General features: G+C 34.0%; 4 protein-coding genes across 4 annotated transcripts; 3 read left to right on the top strand and 1 right to left on the bottom strand.

The window, feature by feature from the left end:
- Positions 1 to 282: 282 nt before the first annotated feature.
- Positions 283 to 9,062, top strand: LOAG_04285 (hypothetical protein; the record flags this gene model as incomplete). Its single annotated transcript, XM_003139822.1, has 26 exons — positions 283 to 337; positions 794 to 864; positions 1,110 to 1,253; positions 1,492 to 1,677; positions 1,937 to 1,991; positions 2,104 to 2,213; positions 2,375 to 2,457; positions 2,584 to 2,682; positions 2,817 to 2,929; positions 3,295 to 3,459; positions 3,853 to 3,982; positions 4,189 to 4,307; positions 4,918 to 5,014; positions 5,202 to 5,378; positions 5,545 to 5,664; positions 5,778 to 5,882; positions 6,042 to 6,216; positions 6,330 to 6,410; positions 6,664 to 6,775; positions 6,974 to 7,143; positions 7,281 to 7,400; positions 7,538 to 7,615; positions 7,958 to 8,009; positions 8,303 to 8,351; positions 8,424 to 8,511; positions 8,850 to 9,062. 26 exons carry the CDS (start codon positions 283 to 285, stop codon positions 9,060 to 9,062), a joined length of 2,967 nt encoding a protein of 988 aa, XP_003139870.1.
- A 1,278-nt stretch (positions 9,063 to 10,340) lies between these two features.
- On the top strand, positions 10,341 to 12,524 carry LOAG_16737 (hypothetical protein). The gene is made up of 4 exons (XM_020449391.1): positions 10,341 to 10,911; positions 11,056 to 11,170; positions 12,074 to 12,205; positions 12,317 to 12,524. The coding sequence occupies exons 1-3, from the start codon at positions 10,885 to 10,887 to the stop codon at positions 12,127 to 12,129; spliced, it is 198 nt and encodes a 65-aa protein (XP_020307080.1). The 5' UTR covers positions 10,341 to 10,884; the 3' UTR covers positions 12,130 to 12,205; positions 12,317 to 12,524.
- A 1,103-nt stretch (positions 12,525 to 13,627) lies between these two features.
- LOAG_04284 (hypothetical protein) lies at positions 13,628 to 15,522 on the top strand. Its single transcript, XM_020446557.1, has 6 exons — positions 13,628 to 13,727; positions 13,973 to 14,097; positions 14,369 to 14,486; positions 14,734 to 14,859; positions 14,996 to 15,083; positions 15,285 to 15,522. The coding sequence occupies exons 1-6, from the start codon at positions 13,668 to 13,670 to the stop codon at positions 15,389 to 15,391; spliced, it is 624 nt and encodes a 207-aa protein (XP_020303119.1). The 5' UTR covers positions 13,628 to 13,667; the 3' UTR covers positions 15,392 to 15,522.
- Positions 15,523 to 18,717: 3,195 nt separating this feature from the next.
- Positions 18,718 to 19,698, bottom strand: LOAG_04283 (hypothetical protein; the record flags this gene model as incomplete). Its single annotated transcript, XM_003139820.1, has 3 exons — positions 18,718 to 18,828; positions 19,118 to 19,453; positions 19,549 to 19,698. 3 exons carry the CDS (start codon positions 19,696 to 19,698, stop codon positions 18,718 to 18,720), a joined length of 597 nt encoding a protein of 198 aa, XP_003139868.1.
- Positions 19,699 to 19,942: the final 244 nt, after the last annotated feature.

The following is a 19,942-nucleotide window of genomic DNA, read 5'->3' as shown; positions in this document are numbered from 1 at the left end:
ATATATATATATATATATATATATATATATATATATATATATCGGAGAGCGGTAAAAGAAGGATAATTGGGATTAATTTTGAGATCCTTAATTTAGATTTCACACTTTTATTGCTCTGCACTGCACAACGCACTGCAAGTGCTTTCTTTTTCTGTTAGTGATTTATTTCATTTCCAATGTATGTTAGTTCAAGTAAGAAATGAGACAATGAAAAATGACGAAATGAATGGCACGAAGTCTTTATAAATAATGTTGAGACTAACCTTAGGTCAAAACAAGAAGATGGTGTTACAAATTCATCCATCACTGGAAGAAGCTCGAACAGTAGTAACTGAAGGTGAGCTTATTTACCGTATGAATCAGTGATTTAATTGTGTCTTTATGAGCTAGAGATCAAAGTACGCGCTTCAAAAGGTTTTTATAAGACTATCTGAATGTGATCGCATTACTAACTGCATTGAGAGAGAAGACTAATCTTCAGGTCTTGACAAATAACCCATAGAAAATTAGCATGTTATAGATTTGAATAGGATTTCAGCAACTCAAGGGGCCTGAACTGAATTTTCGAATTGACAGAGACATTTTTTCAATCGCACTTTCATTGTGAGTGAAAAGTTGGTTGCTGCTGAATGTGATAAAATTGGTGACGGGATCAATCATTTTGGTGAAGAGTGTTTTGGGACGAATAGCAAGTACCATGTGTCAATAGGAAATGCTAGGAGGGTTGTATTTGACATTGTTTGAGTAATGAAAAGTGAAATTAAATTTTCACTGGTAAAAAGCGATTTTGTAGATGTGAATGAAAAAGATGGACTTAGTGGACAAGCAAATTTCCCCTGCGCCTATACAGCACCGCGATCAAAGGTAAGAAATTCGAACGGAATGAAAGATCGAACTTCCTATTAAAATATTCAGAGTGATTGCATTTTGTCTTCACAATAACAATTACATGGAAGTTATATTTTTTGCCTTTCAGTGTATTTCTTATCATCCAAAAAAAAAATGAATTTATCGGAAAACTTAAATATAATTTCTGGTCCAAATTGCCTCAATATGATTTTTGATGTCTGGAATTCCTCAAATAACAAGCTGGGGTCTCATTGTTTCAGGTTAATCTAGGAGTAATGCTGGGTGTATTTTTACCAACGATCCAGCATATTCTTGGAGTAACAATGTTCATACGGCTGGCATGGGTGGTTGGAATAGCTGGCATAATGGATACTATGATTTTGTTACTGCTTTGCTGCTTATGTGTAAGCATGATTCTTTATGGACTTGAAGTTTGGAAGTTATAATTCAAATTTAACAATCTAAGCGCAAAAATTCGCGAAGATTATCGAATCAGGACATTATGTTTGGTATTGGAATAGTTTATATCGCTGATATTTGTACCTTTAAAAAAAGAACCGTAGAATGCTCGGATTGCTACCATTTGACTCCAATGATATTTCATTATTAATTCATTAGACTACTAAAGAGCTTATATTACAGACATTGTTGACAAGCATCTCATTATCAGCGGTAGCAACAAATGGCATTGTGGAAAGCGGAGGAGTTTATTTTATGATTTCAAGGAATTTGGGAGCAGAATTTGGCAGTGCTGTGGGTATTTTGTTCTATTTGGCGAATACGGTGGCATCATCAATGTATATAATTGGTGGAATTGAAGTGATGCTGGTAAAGTTCTCGTGGAATTATGGAATTAACCCTTTCTTCATTAGTTTTAGTTCTCTTCCTCTAGATGAGGTGTTATCTCAGTCAAAGAAAATAAGTAGTTTAACATATATACATATATTATTTTTCTAAATGAACTATTAATTGATATATATAGCGATGAAATATGCGAGAGGTTTTTTTCATTTTTCACAACAAAAGATCATGTACGGAGCTTTTTTCATCTCGATTGTAAATGGCAAATTTTTAAATTTCTTTTCAGCTCTACATTTTTCCATCTTTAACTATTGGTGGTAGCGATGTGCACTCCGATACCGGTTCGATTTTTTAAAGATATCAAACGCTGGCGAAGAATATGATAATCAACAACAGTCTGAAAATTTCCCTAGCTTTTTTAAACTTCAAAACACAATTATTTGAAATTTTGAGGTATGTGGGGGATGATGTCACATAATTATCGTATTTACGGATCAATGCTTCTTTTACTGGAAGTGATAATCGTTGCTATGGGTGTACGGTTTGTACAACTTCTTGCACCGGTTCGTTTTTTAAAGATGAATTGCAATTTTCAGAGCTTTTTTTTGAATATTTCCATCAGAACTTATGGGAAATAAAAAATCTGATGAGATTGGTCAGTAGCGATTAATCCGCTGTATTAAAGAGCTGAGTTTATTCAAAGATTTCCTGTTTCAATCTGCAGGTATCTCTGTTCGTAGTTATTGTTTCTATACTGGCATGCTTTGCCGGCGGTATCGAAAAAGCGCTTCATCATAGCGGTCAACAGTATGTTCCCATCAAATTTCATTATCACAGATCCTAAAATTAATTAGTATTGCTATTCTTCAACATAATATCCCCTTATCTTTCTATTAGCTGATCTTATGCATTTCAAAAAGTATTAAATTACAGTGTATGTATGCTAAACGAACAACTTCTTCAGTCACGAATATTTTTTCCACATGGCACCGATCTTTCAACACTTTGCAAGCGATGTGTTAAATCCGAAGAGTACATTTTCCTTTTTATAAACTTCCTTTTTATCATCATCATAATGATAAGCGTCATTAAGTTGATGACCATTGTGATTAGTTCTATGATTTGTAGTTTGTTCAATTTTAGTCCAGATGACTTCTGAATTTCAGTATATCGGATGATTTCTGCAACAGCACAACAGCATCTTTTTGCACACATTTTACTGCTTCAACGTTGACATGCGCCAACGCATTCCCTGGCATCAATGCGCAAACCTTCTACGGTAACTGAATTTTATTCAAAATTCAAACGAATGCAACCAAAAATCAAATATCTTGTGTTTCTAAGGTGCTATAGTTTCTATTCGCCGATATTAAAACTTTTTTCTTTAGTTCCATTTATTTTCACATTTCTAACAGAACTTCTTGAAAGATTGCTTGAAAGATGTTTGAAGTTTTTAAAAACTTTCAAGAACGTGGAAAAAATCTAAACAGAGCTAAGTGGAAATTTGTCCGGCAGAAGTATTCTAGAACACTAAGTCTACTGAAGACGGAATTTCCTTGCACATCAGTGCTTCTATGGAATTCACGTTTTCCGAAGCTTGGAAGAACTTTGAAAATATTTAATGGATTTTAATATAATCTGCAGAAAATATGAAACGAATGTATATGGACGCGGGCGAATCTTATCCCGATGTAGCGGCTGATGATGCTGGTCTGGAAGTTTCTCAAGACTTTCACACAAGCTTTTTCATCTTGCTTGCCATCTACTTCCCAGCTGTTACCGGCATTATGACAGGAACAAATATGAGTGGTTAGTTCCTTCCATAGTGTGATACATGAAATACTGATATTTCAATTACCGTTTGATGAAGAGTGTGACAGTTGAAGATGTATTGTGCTTCGGTTCATATGTCAACAAAGCCAGGAACTAAAAATAGAATGATTGTAACGTATGGAAAAATAGGAATGTAAACGAGCGGATTTCTTCGTCCATTTCCTCCAAAAACTTTTCACTAATTCACTCCATTCCTGCAGTATGGGAAGAATTAAACCACGATAACCTCGACAACTAATGATCTAATACAAAGATTTTCATATTTAAAACCTTTCCGAATAAGCTTGAAAATTTGTTGTGATTCATATATGTAAAAGTTTGACGTAAATAACGTGACTGGTTGAAAGTGCAGGAAGTGCGAGATTTTAGGCGACTTGAAAGATCCGCAAAGGTCGATTCCATGCGGAACGATCGCCGCAACACTAACAACATCCACAATTTATTACGCATTAGCATTACTATTCGGTGCCTCAATTACTGGACCGGTTTTGCGTGATAAGTTATTATTTTTGCACTTATTTGATCAACATCATTAATTCATATCGCTTCTAATGGATGATATCAATAATAATAAACAGTCATATAGGTAGATTTTATAGAAATGCGACTCTCAGTAACAGTTTACCTTACGATTGAAAAACGTTGTATTTTGGAAATGATTGTAATCTGAAGAATTAAAATTAACATTCGGCCCATAAATTGTAGATATGGGCGAAGTTTGGACAGTTCGATGATTGTTGCACTGTTGTCTTGGCCCTCACCGTGGGTTGTCATCATTGGCTCTTTCCTGTCCACATTCGGTGCTGCTTTACAATGTTTATGCAGTATGTTTTGAAATTTTTAATTTGGTTCAGTGAATAACTTTATCATGCACTACTGGTGATGACCACAAATGCAATAAACACCAAAATTAACTCCAATGAGCAAAATAAATTGATTTTCGGTGTCAAATAAGAAACTGATTGAAAGTACAGTCATTTTTACCTTAACCGGTTAAGGTAAAAATGTCAGATTAATGCAATAATTTATGAACGATATTTATCAAAATGGAAGATTTTCAGGTATTTAACATGTCATCTATTGATTGTTTAATGAACATAATTGTACAGGAAATTTCAAAAGGATTCCATGATTATTTATTTTATCCTTTGGCATACTGTAGGAAAACCATAGCATACCAGCGAATAAATTGAGTGATAGCAAAAAAAAAAAAAAAACAGGACTTTGGAAAACTGGGCTTTAGTAACTTCACTGGAGCAATATTGCACCCTCTGATCAAAAAATCTGGAGCCAATTAAATTTATCAGATCTAAATACAATTGTGTCCCGAATTTTCACTTATTTCCTATTTAGATTACGGTCTACCTTTTAATACGTTGTCGAACTCATTATGTAAAGCAAGAGTATCACATTTAAGTTTTGCTATTGTTGCAGGTGCACCACGTTTACTGCAATCAATTGCTAAAGACGATGTTATACCAGCATTGGCACCATTTTCCAAAGTTACGGGAACTAATGAACCATTTTTTGGGTAAGTAACGAATTAGCTATTAAGCCTTCCAACGAAATGTAGACCCTGTATTACCACGAGAAATGAAATATGAAGAATATCTAAATACAACGGTTGAATCACAAAGGACAATTTTACATAGAATGTTTCAGGTATATTTTAAGATTAGTTCTTCTATCAGCTTCTCTTGATTTACTCTGAATTTTAGCTTACTAATGACAGCATTGATAGCTGAATTTGCCATATTGCTTGGCGCGGTGGATAAAATAGCTGAGGTACTGGATTTTTTCTTCCTCATGTGTTATGCATTTGTGAATCTAATCTGTGCGTTGCATTCATTGTTGAAAGTACCAAACTGGAGACCACGGTTTCGTTACTATCACTGGTATTATTTTTATCTCATCGTTCAGCATCACTTGATATAACTCATGAAGAACCTGTACTAGGATAATTGTACCTCATGAGTTTGCATTGCCACTTTTGTATTGAATTTCTTTTCAGTGATTTATTGTTTTATCAGTTTAGTTCTGCTTAGCATTGCTTACTTCTAGGTCCTTATCATTGACCGGTGCAGCTTTGTGTTTCTTCATAATGTTCGCATCACATTGGCAATATGCATTATTTTCAATCATTTTGACTTTTGTTATATACAAGTATGTGGAATGGAAAGGGTAAAGATAATTTATTTCCACTGATGGGTAAATAAAAATAAATAAATGAAAAAAGATACAGTGATTCTGCAAATCAAACCAGTCGTTTTTTTTGAAACATTGAAATTTTTCAGGGCTAAAAAAGAATGGGGTGATGGAATACGGGGTTTGGCGTTGTCAACAGCGCAGTATAGTTTGCTGAAAGTTGAGGACAAAGATCCACATCCGAAAAACTGGCGGTAGGCAAAGGAGATATTTAAAACCAGAATTATAACAGATGTAAAACAAATGAGACATGCGAATACTAATTAAGCAAAAAAGCAATAAATCAGGAGAACGGAATAGATGAATACAAATGTAAATCAGCTTGGAAAGACATTGTTTTAATGACTTTTTAGGCCTCAGTTGCTTGTTCTGATATATGACACCTGGTCTAATGGTATCATCGACAAGCAGAATGTTAATTTAATTGATTTAGCTGGACAATTAAAAGCAGGACGGGGTTTGGCCATTGTGATTGCGCTTATAAAGGGTTCTGTTTGGAACTGCAGTGATCGACAAAAAGCTGAAAAGGTAAAATCAATGGCCTTAATCCTGAACATTACATCATTGTAAGAAAGACATTAAATCAATTTTCCAATACGAAATACAAAAAATAAATAAATAAATAAAGACGTTAATTTAAGGTGAAAGAAAAGATCCAACACGATATGTTGCGGGTTCATTTGCGCGGTTTTGGCAAAACGTTACTATATGATGAAGATCAGGTAAATTAATGTAATTTATTAAAAATTAGAAAAAATGTTAACCTATCAAATGTTAGCCTCTTTAAAACTTTCAAAACTCAGTTTTGATTAAAATATTGTAGTTTCAACGAGTAAACATCTCTCGATTTCTTTTTTCTCAAGCCTCAGAGATTCAAAAATAAAGGCTAATAAATGTTTTAGAGTTTTTTAAACTCCCCTCTATTATTAGCTGAAAATAGATCTAGAAAATAACACACGGTGCATAACTTTTCAGATGGACGGATGCTTTACGACATTATTCCAAAGTATTGGTATTGGTGGTTTGAAACCCAACACTGTGCTGATGAATTGGCCTGAAAGAGAAGAGGAAAAGGCAGTCTTTGCCGGTATTAGTGCTTTGCAGGAAAAAACTTCGGGTTTTATGCCTAATTTGCTGTAAAAAGCGATGTTATTTCAACAGGGAGGAGTGAATTGTAGCTTATCCATAAACACATGAAAAATTCATTTATATTAAAATATAAGGAATAAACAAAAACCACTAAGTAGTTATGTGTTATTAAAAACTTCAACTTTTTCGGATTTAGTGGAGTTAGTTGAAGCTGTAGCAAATGATGAATGTATTATGCTAACCAAAGGCATCACAGCATTTCCATCATTATCTAGTGATCGTCTAACTGGTTACATAGATATCTGGTGGATTTCACATGATGGCGATTTGCTTATGCTGACTGCATTTCTTCTCAAGCAAAATAAGGTACCTATCTTTAAATGTTATGTTTAATGACATCTGTGAACTGGGAACAAGAACTGAAAACGTCGTGAACTGTGAGTGCAAATAGTTCAATGATTGCATAATGATTAGAGCGAATTGCGTAAACCATCACTTTTCAGGTATGGCGAGGCTGCAAATTGAGAATTTTTGCAATTGGTGAAATACCTGAAAGGAATGTTGAATTGAAAGAAATGCTGCAAAAATACATTTATATGTTACGTATCAATGCAACAGTTTTTGTAAGTTCTCCTAATTTTACCAACTTCCCGTATTTGATTGAAAATAAAGAAAATTGAAAAGTTTGTAGTTCATCCGAACTTTCAAAAGTTCTTTACTGGATTTTCATCTAATAAATCATGACTTTGGAAATATTTAGATAGTGGATGACAGTGTGAATCAAAAAGATGTATCTGAAACTTCGACTGGAGGAGATTGTAGTGCTGCTGCACTCATGGTTAAATTTATACCTGAAAAAAGCTACTCTCAAATATTCTTCCATTTCTTTAGAAGAGCGCATTCAATTGCTATAATAGTTGACCCAACTAGGAGAAAATGACATTTCTGTTACTCAGAAGAGCTGTTCTAAAAACAGCACTGAACTTAAAATGTACCAATCCTAGCAATAAACGCTTTTGACTATGATCAAGAGAAGAAACCTAGAAAGGAAGGTTTATTTTTCAGGTAAAAATTTGTAAGAACGAGTTTCTTAGATACGAAAATTATTTTGTGATAATTAAAAGATGTCACTAAACAGTGAATATTTTTTATTAAATTCATAAATTCCAGTTGCTTTCAGATTGCCACCAAAGAGGGAAAAATTGACCACAAAAACCAAAAATTAGTTAAAGGTTCGTTTTCCCATGCCGTTATTGAAATATTTTTGACAAGATTCTTTGTGTTTTTCGTTAGTTGACAGCCATTCTTGCCTCAAATTACTCTTTACTTCTTCACATGCATTTCACATTATTATCTTATTTGTTCTCTTCTCAACTTATTTCATTCTCTAATTATTCTTCCTGCACCTCCTTATTTACCTCTACTGTTATCTTGCTTTTGCATTTGGAAATGTTAATACCTTTACCTAACTCTTCCAGCGAAAAACTTATTTTGAAATATATTGCTGCTAAATGTGCAAATTTAGATGCCGCAAGTGAAAATACTGAAATACAAACAGAAACAACTTTTACCCGGTAAGTGATTACGCAATGCACTTTTAAATTCCAAGTTTGGATGTCAATATCTTTAAAAGTTGATGAGTTCAGGGACAATTGTTCTTCACTTTCAAAACGTCATTTATCAGTTTATAGTCAAGGAGAAAAGGAATTTCATGACGATGAAAACTGGAAGATGGTTAGGAAATTACTTGGAATTTTTTTTTTTTTTACATAAAAATGAATCTTTACCATTAAATGGATAATGGAGTGGAAAAACTTCTTAGCAAAGTAGCAGTGAAACAAATGATTAAATGATAATCATTTAAAAGGATGTATCGATTGGTTCCGCTGGATATTAAAATTTAACGCATACTTGTTAACTGATTATGGGTTATTTATTTGTCGTCTGTTATCTTCTCATCGAAAAGATTATTTCACATCCTCATCTGACTCATCGTAAAATTATTTGAGGTAGTCAATGATAAATTTATCATCCAATCAGCCGTTTAAAAATGATTTCCGATTATTTTCCAGCCAAGTTTGGGAACAATAAAACGTTTCAATGATGTTATCGTGGGGAATTCGAAAGATTCGCAGTTAGTCCTTCTCAGCCTTCCTCGTCCACCGATAAGTAAGAGGAAAATACTGTCGCACTACATGTTTTATGTTGATACACTCACTCTGAATCTCCAACGAATTCTATTTATCGGTGGTAGTGGCAAAGAAGTTGTTACAATCAATTCTTAATGCGACAAACTGCAGACGGAATAATTCTCATTTCTTTTTCGTTCCCTGTGAAATATATCACTTTTTTTTCTTTTTTTGAAGAACCATATTGTTTCCCTATCATAATTTTTCCTAATAGCACGGGATCTTGCAGCTCTTCACTATTTAACATTATATAAGATTGTTAGAGAACAACGTGGAAAACACCTGTCTTTTTCAATTGCATTCGAGTGAGTGTCAAATCTACAGCAGTAATAATTCATTGAAATAAATATCGCTTTGGCTCCCATTGTGTGAATAGATCTTCAAAACTGTTGCGATCACTATCCAATTTATTTTAATTTGAAGGTTCTCCTGTGACATCATATTGTATTCTTCTCAATCCTCAGCTTCATAGTCACCATTTTCACATTATATTGCTAAGAGGATCCTCTTCTTTGACCATGAAATGTTTCTAAATACCACCAATTAATGTTTAAAATCTTGCAAATAGTCAGCTACATTGTTTGAAATAAAAGTCTTTCACTAGACCTGGAATTGGCGACATTTCCCACATATATATCCTGAAAGTGTTTATCCAGATTAGTGATTAGGTGTATTCTGTGATCAACTTTGCAAGAGCTATATGTGATTGTAAAAGGAAACAGAGTTCAGTGAAATTTTTGCTCCTAACAGTTTTTTGGTCATTTATTTCTATTCCAAAAAAATTCAATTGACAAGTGTTGACGAGCGAAAATATTAATTTGTTGAGTTCATTTTTCAACAATATAAGTTTATTTGTGATGTATTATTTTTCTTGAACGATATTATCTGCTTGCTTGTTAAAATTGACTGGGTGGGATCTTTTCAACATATACGCATATACGTGTACTTAGGATTAGAAGAAAAGTTTTGGTAAGCTACACCGAGATTATCACGGAGATATGGCTGCCACTTGGCATGAACCACTGTACAGCCGCGAATAGATAGATACTGAGATGTTTTTATGACATTCCCCTCATTGTTAGCTTATCATCCCTTAATTTTACTTACAGAATTTCATCATTCTGTTTGGTAGATATTATAGAAATTTTATTAGAACATAATTTTAATTTCAATAATCCGACAAATATGGTATGGATTGCTATCATACAAATGTGATAAGCCAATTTGAGTGATTTGTTTCAGAAGGTCTGATCAATTTCCGTGAAGATACGCTGTACCCTTTCAAATTGTTTGGTCTGGTATCAACTAAGACAGAAATTTTGCTGCAGGCTTTAACAATGTTTTGTTTTTTCAGTAGGAAAAAGTGAAAATACAGTTGTTTTCAAATTTAAAATTATTGTGAAAACGTTTTTGTTGGATGATGGAATGAAAAACAGAAAATTTTTGCAAAGTGAGAACTTTTAAACTTGTAAACTGGGATTGTATTGAAGGAAAGAAATTTGTACTTGTGGAAGGACGAACTTTGGTGCACTCGATATTGTCCTGAAACGATCCAAGAACTTTTGTTGCATTGCAAGTATGCTATATGTGCATGTGCACGCTGTTTTACAAATGCAAGGAAGTTGTTTCAAACTATTCATGAATTTTCATAGTTTATGAACTACTTATAGCCAGTAAAAAATAACTTCATTACTTTTCTTGCCATTTCATGATTGGAGCTGTCAACGACATTTATCACAAGAACAATCTGCAAATGGAAGAAAGCACCGGCTCAACCTTCATGCAATCCTAGCAGATCGCTTGTGATAGCAGTAATGTAAATTTAAGTATTATTTCAGGTAGCGGATTGATGTGGATCAGAAAGTGGGCAGATAAAGGGTTTATTTGCCGCTTTCTTCTTTCATAATGAAGTATTAAGATGGCAACAGCTATATGCGTTTGTCAGGTTGTATTCTTTTCCCACTGCTCCGTTTCAATTACCTTCACCATAAACATTTCATTTGATAAAGCGGTTTGTCGATGTATCTCAAAAAAAGTATATAGATTTTGCGCATCTTGAAGAGAGATTTGGCATGTACAAATATTCCAGCTGTCATCAAAGCAGTACTGCATCTCAGACTGCTATGAGAAAGAAGAAAAATCGAGCACGGCTGGAATAACTCGAACCGATAAGCAAGCAATCTTGGGGAAATTCCAATCAACCTGTATATACTTCTGCAGTGTTTATCCATTGAATTCAATAGTTTCTACTTGTAATATTCGTAATACTTTGATGCCGTCTATATAGCACTGAATTAAGAAATATTATTTGTTTTGAAAAATTTTATGCCGGCTATAGATCGAAATCAAAGAAACAATCACCGGGAATTACGGATGATAATAGGTAGTGATAACTGTAGCTGAACCTGAATCTGTATTCCATCAGCCTCTAGTTCAAACTTATCCAGATTAGCGGATATGACAATTGTGGTGTCTTTCAGCATTTCATGGCCAACTGATTAGTCGATTAATCACCTAATAGTATAGTCAATAATTAACTGAATTAGCGTTTCCCTGACCTGATACATTCGCTTGTGTTTCTTTGCTCTAATGGTTGTATTGCGTTGTAACCAAGGAAATCGAAAGACACTTCCGCTGAAGAGAATAGTGCATGTAGCGACAAATAGTACAACGAGGACTGTGTTGAATAATAATAGTCCATAAATCATTTAGAAAACTTTCGGTAGCTTTCTCATGTTTCTGTTAAAATAATAGCGAGAAGATAATTAACAATTAAGTAAATAAATGCATCTTTTCCATGGAAGTTTAGTGTCTTCAGCGCATATTGAGTTTAGAAGAGAATCCGACAATCAGATCAATTCAGTATAGCTCAAAAAAAGTTATTGTAATGTGCAAAGATAGTCTTTGCAGGTGACTTGAAATCGAGTTAGAACGGCAAAGTAACAACGAATTTTCCTTATGCTTTAGCGTGAGATAATTAAAATTTCAAAAGACGATAGAAGTGAATTATTTTCATACTGTAAATCACGCTGTTCGCGTTACCATTCAATTTATTTAGTACATAAAAAGCCAGAAATTGATTAAAAAATTACACACCTCATTCTCAGGGAAACGTTCAATCACCAAATTACGTGGTAACGGAACTGAACTGTTGAAGATATGAACAGAAGAAAAATTTTCAGAAAAATTCTCCTGATCGATGAATGCATTTCAGTTCGCTATCAAAGCATAATTAAAGTGTAAGGATATTTGTCACGTAAATCAGCGAAGGAACATACCACTGATTTCGTAGATAATAAAACCTTCCACTCATGTTGTAACATCAAATTATTGCCCGCTGTATTTTTCAGGATCGATCATGGGAAATTTTCGCTCACAATCTCAAACTTGGAAATGTTGAACGGAACTTTCAAAGATTTGTACCAAAAATTTATTCACAGAAGCTGTGTGAATGCCTTTCATGGCAGTATTTCAATGGTTTCAATAGTTTCTGCAGCAGTTTTTTCAATCCATCTTTGTGACCCAAGTTACAACAAAAATGAGTCCGTTTTGCTTCAGGCAATAACTTTTGCTTATAATCATTTGTTTCTACATAATTTAAACAATTTAAAAAATACAGTGAGGAAATCCTGAAGCTGTTTTTTATCATTGAATGGTGAGTCGATATCACTTCTGTTGAGAAGCATTAATAAATTCGATGGTAAAACAATGTGAATCTAAGAATGGATGCATTTTTGTACTCATACTATGGTCACTTGCATGCACTGAGATCAAATATGTTTAGGTGAAACATCCTATATAAGCACAAGCCAAATTGCACCTCGGCAAAGGACTTCGGCGTGCACAAATGAATAAGACAGACAGATACCATCATTTTTTTTTGCATACATACAAATAAACTATAAGTTTCTCCAAAGTAAAGTGGTACAGGAACCGCAGAAGTGCCGAAACATAATAAACAAAGCAAGAACCTACTGCCGAGCTTCTCGACCACCAAATGTTAGGTTGTGGGCAGTGAGAGATGAGACAACCATCTTGTAGATTGAAATGTCCGAAAATAAGCATTACCTACTAGCAACACACACACACATACATCCCTTAATAAGACTCAAAGAAAGATGCAAATCCGCAAAGATTACTCAACACAACAAGAGACACGATTGTGCATATTGCCCCCTTGAATGAATAGCATTGCCGTCTTGCTACAATGTTTCGGTGGTTTGGACTTTGTGATTTTTCATACCAGCAAGCTACGTTTTACGCCTCATTGGGGGGTGTATCGGTTTTCTCGATGTGATAGGAAGACAGGGCTTTTTTGACTTGGGAGATATTTTCGTCATTAGTTTGGCCCTAACTTCATGTCGCTCTTCTAATGACGATATACGTCTGACTTAATAATCAAGATAATACCCTCTCCAGTACCGTCTACTCTCTCTCTCTGTATACCATCCAGCTTCCCACATATCCTATTCTAGTATTGATGGATGTGGATCATTCGCTTCTAGAAATTTGTAGCGTATACTTCGGAATGTTAGTGATTTTTTTCCCAATTTATGTGTCATCTTTGTTTTTCGCGAATACTGCTTGATCTCTGTTTTCCGAGGTGAACTGGTTTGGTTTTCACATTTGATTTTCACTAACTTTAAAGTTTTCATTATGTCTTCAGATTTGATGAAGTGCGTGTGAGGTCGACGGTAGTTTATGTTGCCCCTATCGTTAATGTCACTTCTTCTGTTGTTCATTTGTTTTCTCCATGTTCATGTAAGTTTCGAAATTCTATTTGCAAAGGAAATGTAACATTTTACAGGATATTTGGAAAGATTACTTAGGAACATGTTTTGATAGTCGCACTAAAGCTTCTGTCCGGGAAGGGCTTTTGCAAAGGGATTAAATTTGCCATTCAGGAAGTTGAAATATAAAATGCACTGATCTTGTAATCGTATAAAAATTAAATGAATTTTCGTGGTAGTATTTATAAGATGTAAACTGACCGACAGTGGTTTCAGGGTAATTTTGAAGATGCACGGTGTCGTTGTGTTTGTCCATCCACCAAATATTTCGCATCGGAAAATAGTACAGTGAGTGATGAGAGGCGATATTATACGAAATCAAATATTAACGCTCTCACGTGGTATAACATTTTTGCTATCTCCCATTAAAATTTTTTTTATAAATTCGAATTAAGCTACTACATTGCGTAGGGTAGTCTTTTTGAGAACTGCTTCAACCTCATGAAATTGTTGCTTTGTCTAAGCTCGAATCGCTAAAAACTATTACAAGAGAGGAAGGAAGAAAAAATAAGTGAGGAAAAAAGGTTCCATATATTTTTATTTTATTTTCGAATTTTGGTAGTTCACGTATTGGACATAAATTGATTGGAGAATGCATTTTTATTTTTGCAGTAAACCACAAACAGTGGTGAAACCGAACGTTTTAGAGATAGTAGATGCTGCACATTTGGATGCATTTTTAGCGAACTGTGATTGTAAACATGAGTCGAGAAATACAGTTTTGTTGAAAGTATGTCTCAGTTTTCTGTTTTCGATAATCGTACAGGAATTAAATGAATTCCTTTGGTAGTATTTGTAAGATGTAGACTGACCGGCAATAGTTTCAAGGAAATTTCGAAGATTTCAAATTTCAAAGAATAATTTATCACATGAAGGTGGAGCTGAGAACGTCTTTCATATTTGCTAAAATCAGAACCTGTGATTATATGTGCTTTCAGCTGTGCAGTTCTTATCTACTTGTGATAAATTATTTTCAGGTTGTTGTAATATTTGTTATTTGCGTAGTTTTCGTTTTGGTTACTTATATGCTTTTCCTGATGTGCTTGGATCCCATGTTACGCAAGCAACGGCATTCGGTCCCATACAGACAGCAAAACGATGAGGTATGTGAGTGGTTACAAAGGCTTAGCAGAGGCTCATGAAAAATTATCAAGAAGATGACTCACCAAATTTATTGCAAATTTCTAAATTACTGTGGGTACATTCTTATATTTTGCGGAGAACAGCATTTTATTACAGATGGAAGACAATATTTTTGCCCGTAGAACATTAACGGATGAGCGATATTCAGATCTTTCACCTTCAATCACTATGCGATCTCGGAACAGTGAGTTTTTTGTAAATTTTAGTGATCGTGCATCAGTGGCATAATGTTTCATTGTCCCGTAAATATAGAATCTACAAACACGTAAGAATAATTTGAAAATTAAAAACTATGAATTCAGGCAATGCAAAATTTCTGATTATTAAAATCTGTTATGAGAGCAGTTTTTTTTTCCTTCCTCAGAGAAACAACATTTGGATTTAGTTGCAGATAATGTTTTGGGGCGAGTCGAAGCCGAGCAAAATCGTTGGATGCGAAAAGTTGAAGAACAGCGAAGAAATATTTTCACGGATCATACCATGCTTAATTAGTCACCATTTTCATAAATTTATACTTTGTCAGATTACTTTGAACTATTGTCGAATCTCTGTCCGTGTAATTATGTATAAATAATCTTTTTTAAACCTATATTAGTAAAAATCGAAGAAAAATTGGAATTTCCCTAAAATTTGTATAGTGCGATCATTTGCAAACGATTTTATAAGATAGTGGTTCCCAACACTTTCTGGACCAGCGATCACTTGGACTTTTTTATTTATAAATAATCTGGATCACTGGGTTCGAAAATAATAAATTCTGTTCATTTGGAAATATACTTCAATCAATATTTTCAACGTACCAGTTGAACTTGGAGTAACATTATAATATAAAAAGAAGGAAAATAATTTTTATTTGCCCTTGCGGCCCAAATTTCAGTGCTCGCGGACCACGGGTTCGGAACTACTATTTTAAAGAAATATTCTTGGTAGTGAATAAATCTGTTGGTAAAATCAATAGTTTTAGGACGTAATTTTCTTAACCTTCCTTTTTTTGCAATGATTAAGTCTTATTAGAAATTTTAGAATGTATTGATTACTTTGTCTGTGACTTATATATTGTTTCAAAATTCTAATTACTTTCGGTTTTAACTGATGTATATGCATATCTTGCTTTCTTCTCTTCTACATATTTTTGCTAGATTTATTTTGCAGCCAACATTAAATTATTTTCTTGATCGTTACGTGACTATAATGTCAATATTTTACAAAGGAAAGTGAGATTCAGAGCCCTTAAATGCGTATATTGAGGTGTATTAACCTCGATATGATCACAAACGACTAAACTCCTTCCACATACAGCTTCTGCACCTTGATTCAGTGGGTTTTGTTGAGTTTAAAGGTGGAATGAAGTTTTATACTTTATTTTCACATCTTTATTAAATCACTTCTTGGCTAACGAAAATGGATTTGCTTGTGAAAGATTGCTGGGTTTATTAACCCAGGACAACTCATAGGACATGAATTAATCTTAGGTATTGTGCATGGTAATATCTTGTTGTTTGTCCTTTTTATATGCATTACTACCGATCAACAGCTGTTCCACATTTGAACAAAAAACCGATTCCTTGATATTGATGTTGTCTGTTGTCTTGAAGAAAATTGATGGCGCAGTGATTATCTCAGTAAACAAAAAAAAACATTGCTCGGTGTTAAAAGTCTGTACTTGGATCATGTATTTCATGGAAAATGCAAAACTTTGTTTTGTGGATTTGGAATTTGACTTTGATCTCAAAAATTTCAATCATTATTGCTTAGCTTGTATATGAATACGCTTCAGAAATTTCAAGTTTAGTAAACCTAATATGTGAGCCATGAATAACATTGAAGAGAGGAGATACGCTATTGCAAGATATGTTGCAGAAGTTTCTACTTGGTTGACTAAATCAAGTGTATTGATTTAGAGTTTCCAACCCAGCGCTGCATGAATACTGAAGAATTAATTAGCTGCATTTTTAGCGGTGTAATGGTTATATGAGAATAGATGCTAAAAAGCGTTAAAGACATTTCGAAGTTATAGACCCCAATAACTTATACTTTATTCAATTTGTTCTTCAGGAACTTGCAAGGTAGTAATTAGCTCAGGAACTCGATGATCATTAGCCAAAAGATATCATCGTTGTTTGACCTCTTCTTAATGCACTTGCATAGGTATCATTCAGGAAAAGCATCGTCTGTTATTTTTTCAATACGAAAGACTTGTCTCATCTTTACAATTGAAGTAAGATCGAAAAGAAAAAAAATTGGTTGAGATCATGGTTGATGGAAATCCTTCAAACAGAATCGACGATTCATACTTCAACAGAAGGCTACTAAAAGGAAATTAAAAAGGAGCAAAAAGAAACAATAAAAACAAGAGATCAGGCAAGCTAGAATCCATCTGTATGAATACGACATCATTGATAAATTCTTCAAGTACTATTACAAAACAAAAAGCTGTCAATCCTCACTGAAATTGTTGGAATATATTAACGATAATTTGTAGATAATATTCTTGGCCTTTTAGATGATATTCTTGGTCTTTTATTTCCCACAGTTTCAGCTACCTTTTCTATCTCTGTACTCTCAAATCTTACCCGCAAAACTTCTTGCCGAAATTGATTAAATAAATCTAAAAATACATGGTCCAAAATGAAATTATAAATCGATTATTCCGTCCTTACGCACTGTTTGTTCATCCAAGTGATAATGCATTCAAAATGTTTTTTTTCTTCCTTGATGTGCCATGTTTCTCACTTAAAAACTGACAAAAATTTCCGATAATTCTTTTATTCCCCGAATTATGTATTTCAGAGTGCAACAAAAAAAGAAAGATGCAACTTTGAGTGGCAGGATTCGGATTTGCGGCTTGCGGTTCCATCAAAGCCTAATGAAGAGATTGAGACAGGGAGATTGCGGCAATATAGTGAACTTGAATAAGAGAGGTAAAAGTAATAAATCATCCTCTCACAAACACCGAAATTTAGCATATCTTTAATTATTATGTTGTACAGCACCTTGGAATGATATACTACCATAAAGGCCGCTAACCCATTCGTTCTAATCTTCTGACCACCTCAGTAAAGCATTACTTTGGCGGAAAGACAGATCAGATCGCCGATTTAATGAAACTACCGCAAGACTGGATCCCGGGAATATAATGGACACAGACTGCTATATTGGTTCCCTGCTTCATATGAGCAATTTTTGACACTGTTTTCCAGAATGAAGCGAGTAGATCGCTCAGAATGGATTTCAAATTTCATTTAACAAAACTTTTATCTGCCCTGAATTGAGGCCCAATTTTTGGGTAAGAGGAAGACTTTATGATTTGAACTTTATGAATGATGAAAATACTGGTACCATACAATTTACCAAGAATGAAAAAATTTCTATCACGGATCGAACAGTATTTTTTCGATCTAATGAAAGTTAGGAAACTTCCGTTTGAGCGCTAAATGACAGATATCAAGCTTTCTTTAGCATTTATTGTTTACCAGTTTAAATAGTTCAATGAATAAGTGAATGTTTCCATTATTATAGGAGCAAGAAGATAAAATTTGCTTGAATGAATCAGAAAAATCAATTTCTTAATTATCCCTGACGGTAGCATGTCGATGTTTTTCCAAATTTCTCGATCGGACAATGAAATTACTTAATGACACCATTTGCTGATTCATCAAACCTTGCAGGTTTGTCAACAACAAAAGTTGAGATTTAAAACGGAAGTTAAACTATTCTGTAATATGTATGCAAAATTATGGGATTCATTCGAATTCCTTACAATGAATCGCTTCATGGCTTCTGAATTCTAATTTAATTTCTCAGTGGAAAAAACGGAGTTAAAAGAGGAAAAGTAGAATGGATGTGATACATGCTTGCAGATATTTGTTTACATTGCACAATGACAAATTTGTTGACTGATATTTTGATGCCATTTCATTGTCTACTTCCTGTAAAATTGATTTTATAGTCTTTGAAGAAAAATGATCATAATAACTTTGTCAGCTCTGAAACGTCCAATTTTCAAATTTATGCATTTAGGACAATTTTTCAATGCTTTTAAATTAAGTTATCATCTGATGATAACAAATCCGAGAACCATTATCACCTCATTTTTCTGGAATTTTCAGCTCTACATTATCCTCAAACAGGATGCCTTCAGCAAAGGGGCAATATGAAGACTACAAATCGGCTGAATATTCATTTCTGTCATACAGAAATTCTTTTGCAATACGAAACCTCTCTGCGAAAGAATAAAAGATATGTGTTATTGTTCTTGCTGTTACTATTGTTATTGTTATTGTTGTTGTTGTTGTTGATATTGCCGTTATTGTTATTGTTGTCATTGTTGTTGTTATTTTTGTTGTTTTTATTTTTGTTGTTGTTATCGTGGTCGTGATGCTGGGCAATGCAATGGTGATGGCCACGATGACGATGATAGTGATAAAAGTACTGACACTGATGATGATATGATGATGATGGTAGTGGTGGTAATGTTGATAGTGTCAAAGGATCGGAAACGGTAATTTCATGAAGGCCGTTAAATTGAGGGCGTGACGAAGGGAGGGGCAACTTCTGTAAACCAATTGACGATTGCTTCGATATGCTGATAAGCGGAACAACATACTTACTACACTTTTCGTCACAGCACTTCACACAAATGTTCGCACCACTTTACTAATACTGAAAGTATCAGTTAAAGATGACTGATGATACCACGGCACTACGATATCATATTTATCTGCATGGTGGAACCTCATCAAGCTTCTTTGATTGTGATACTGTTTCTCACTTTGATTCAATTTTCTTATTGCAAGCATTTTATTTCAACCTCTCGCTACATTTATACCAATCGCGCTACAATAAGGGTTTTTTGAGTTTTTCCTCAAGCCAAGTCTCAACCATCTTTTAAGTCTGACTGCTGTTTTTTTGACAGAGACAAATCTGCTCGATGACTTAAGCCAACTAGTGTAACTAACAAGAGTTAAGATAAATCCTTTTCTTGGAGAAGATTACTTCTCATATTCATTGCATTTTTCTTATACAGTATCACTAAATCATTAA

The sequence above is a fragment of the Loa loa genome, assembly GCF_000183805.2.
Source record: "Loa loa unplaced genomic scaffold supercont3.16, whole genome shotgun sequence".
Classification (NCBI taxonomy): domain Eukaryota; kingdom Metazoa; phylum Nematoda; class Chromadorea; order Rhabditida; family Onchocercidae; genus Loa; species Loa loa.
This window is presented reverse-complemented; position numbering and strand designations above follow the sequence as displayed.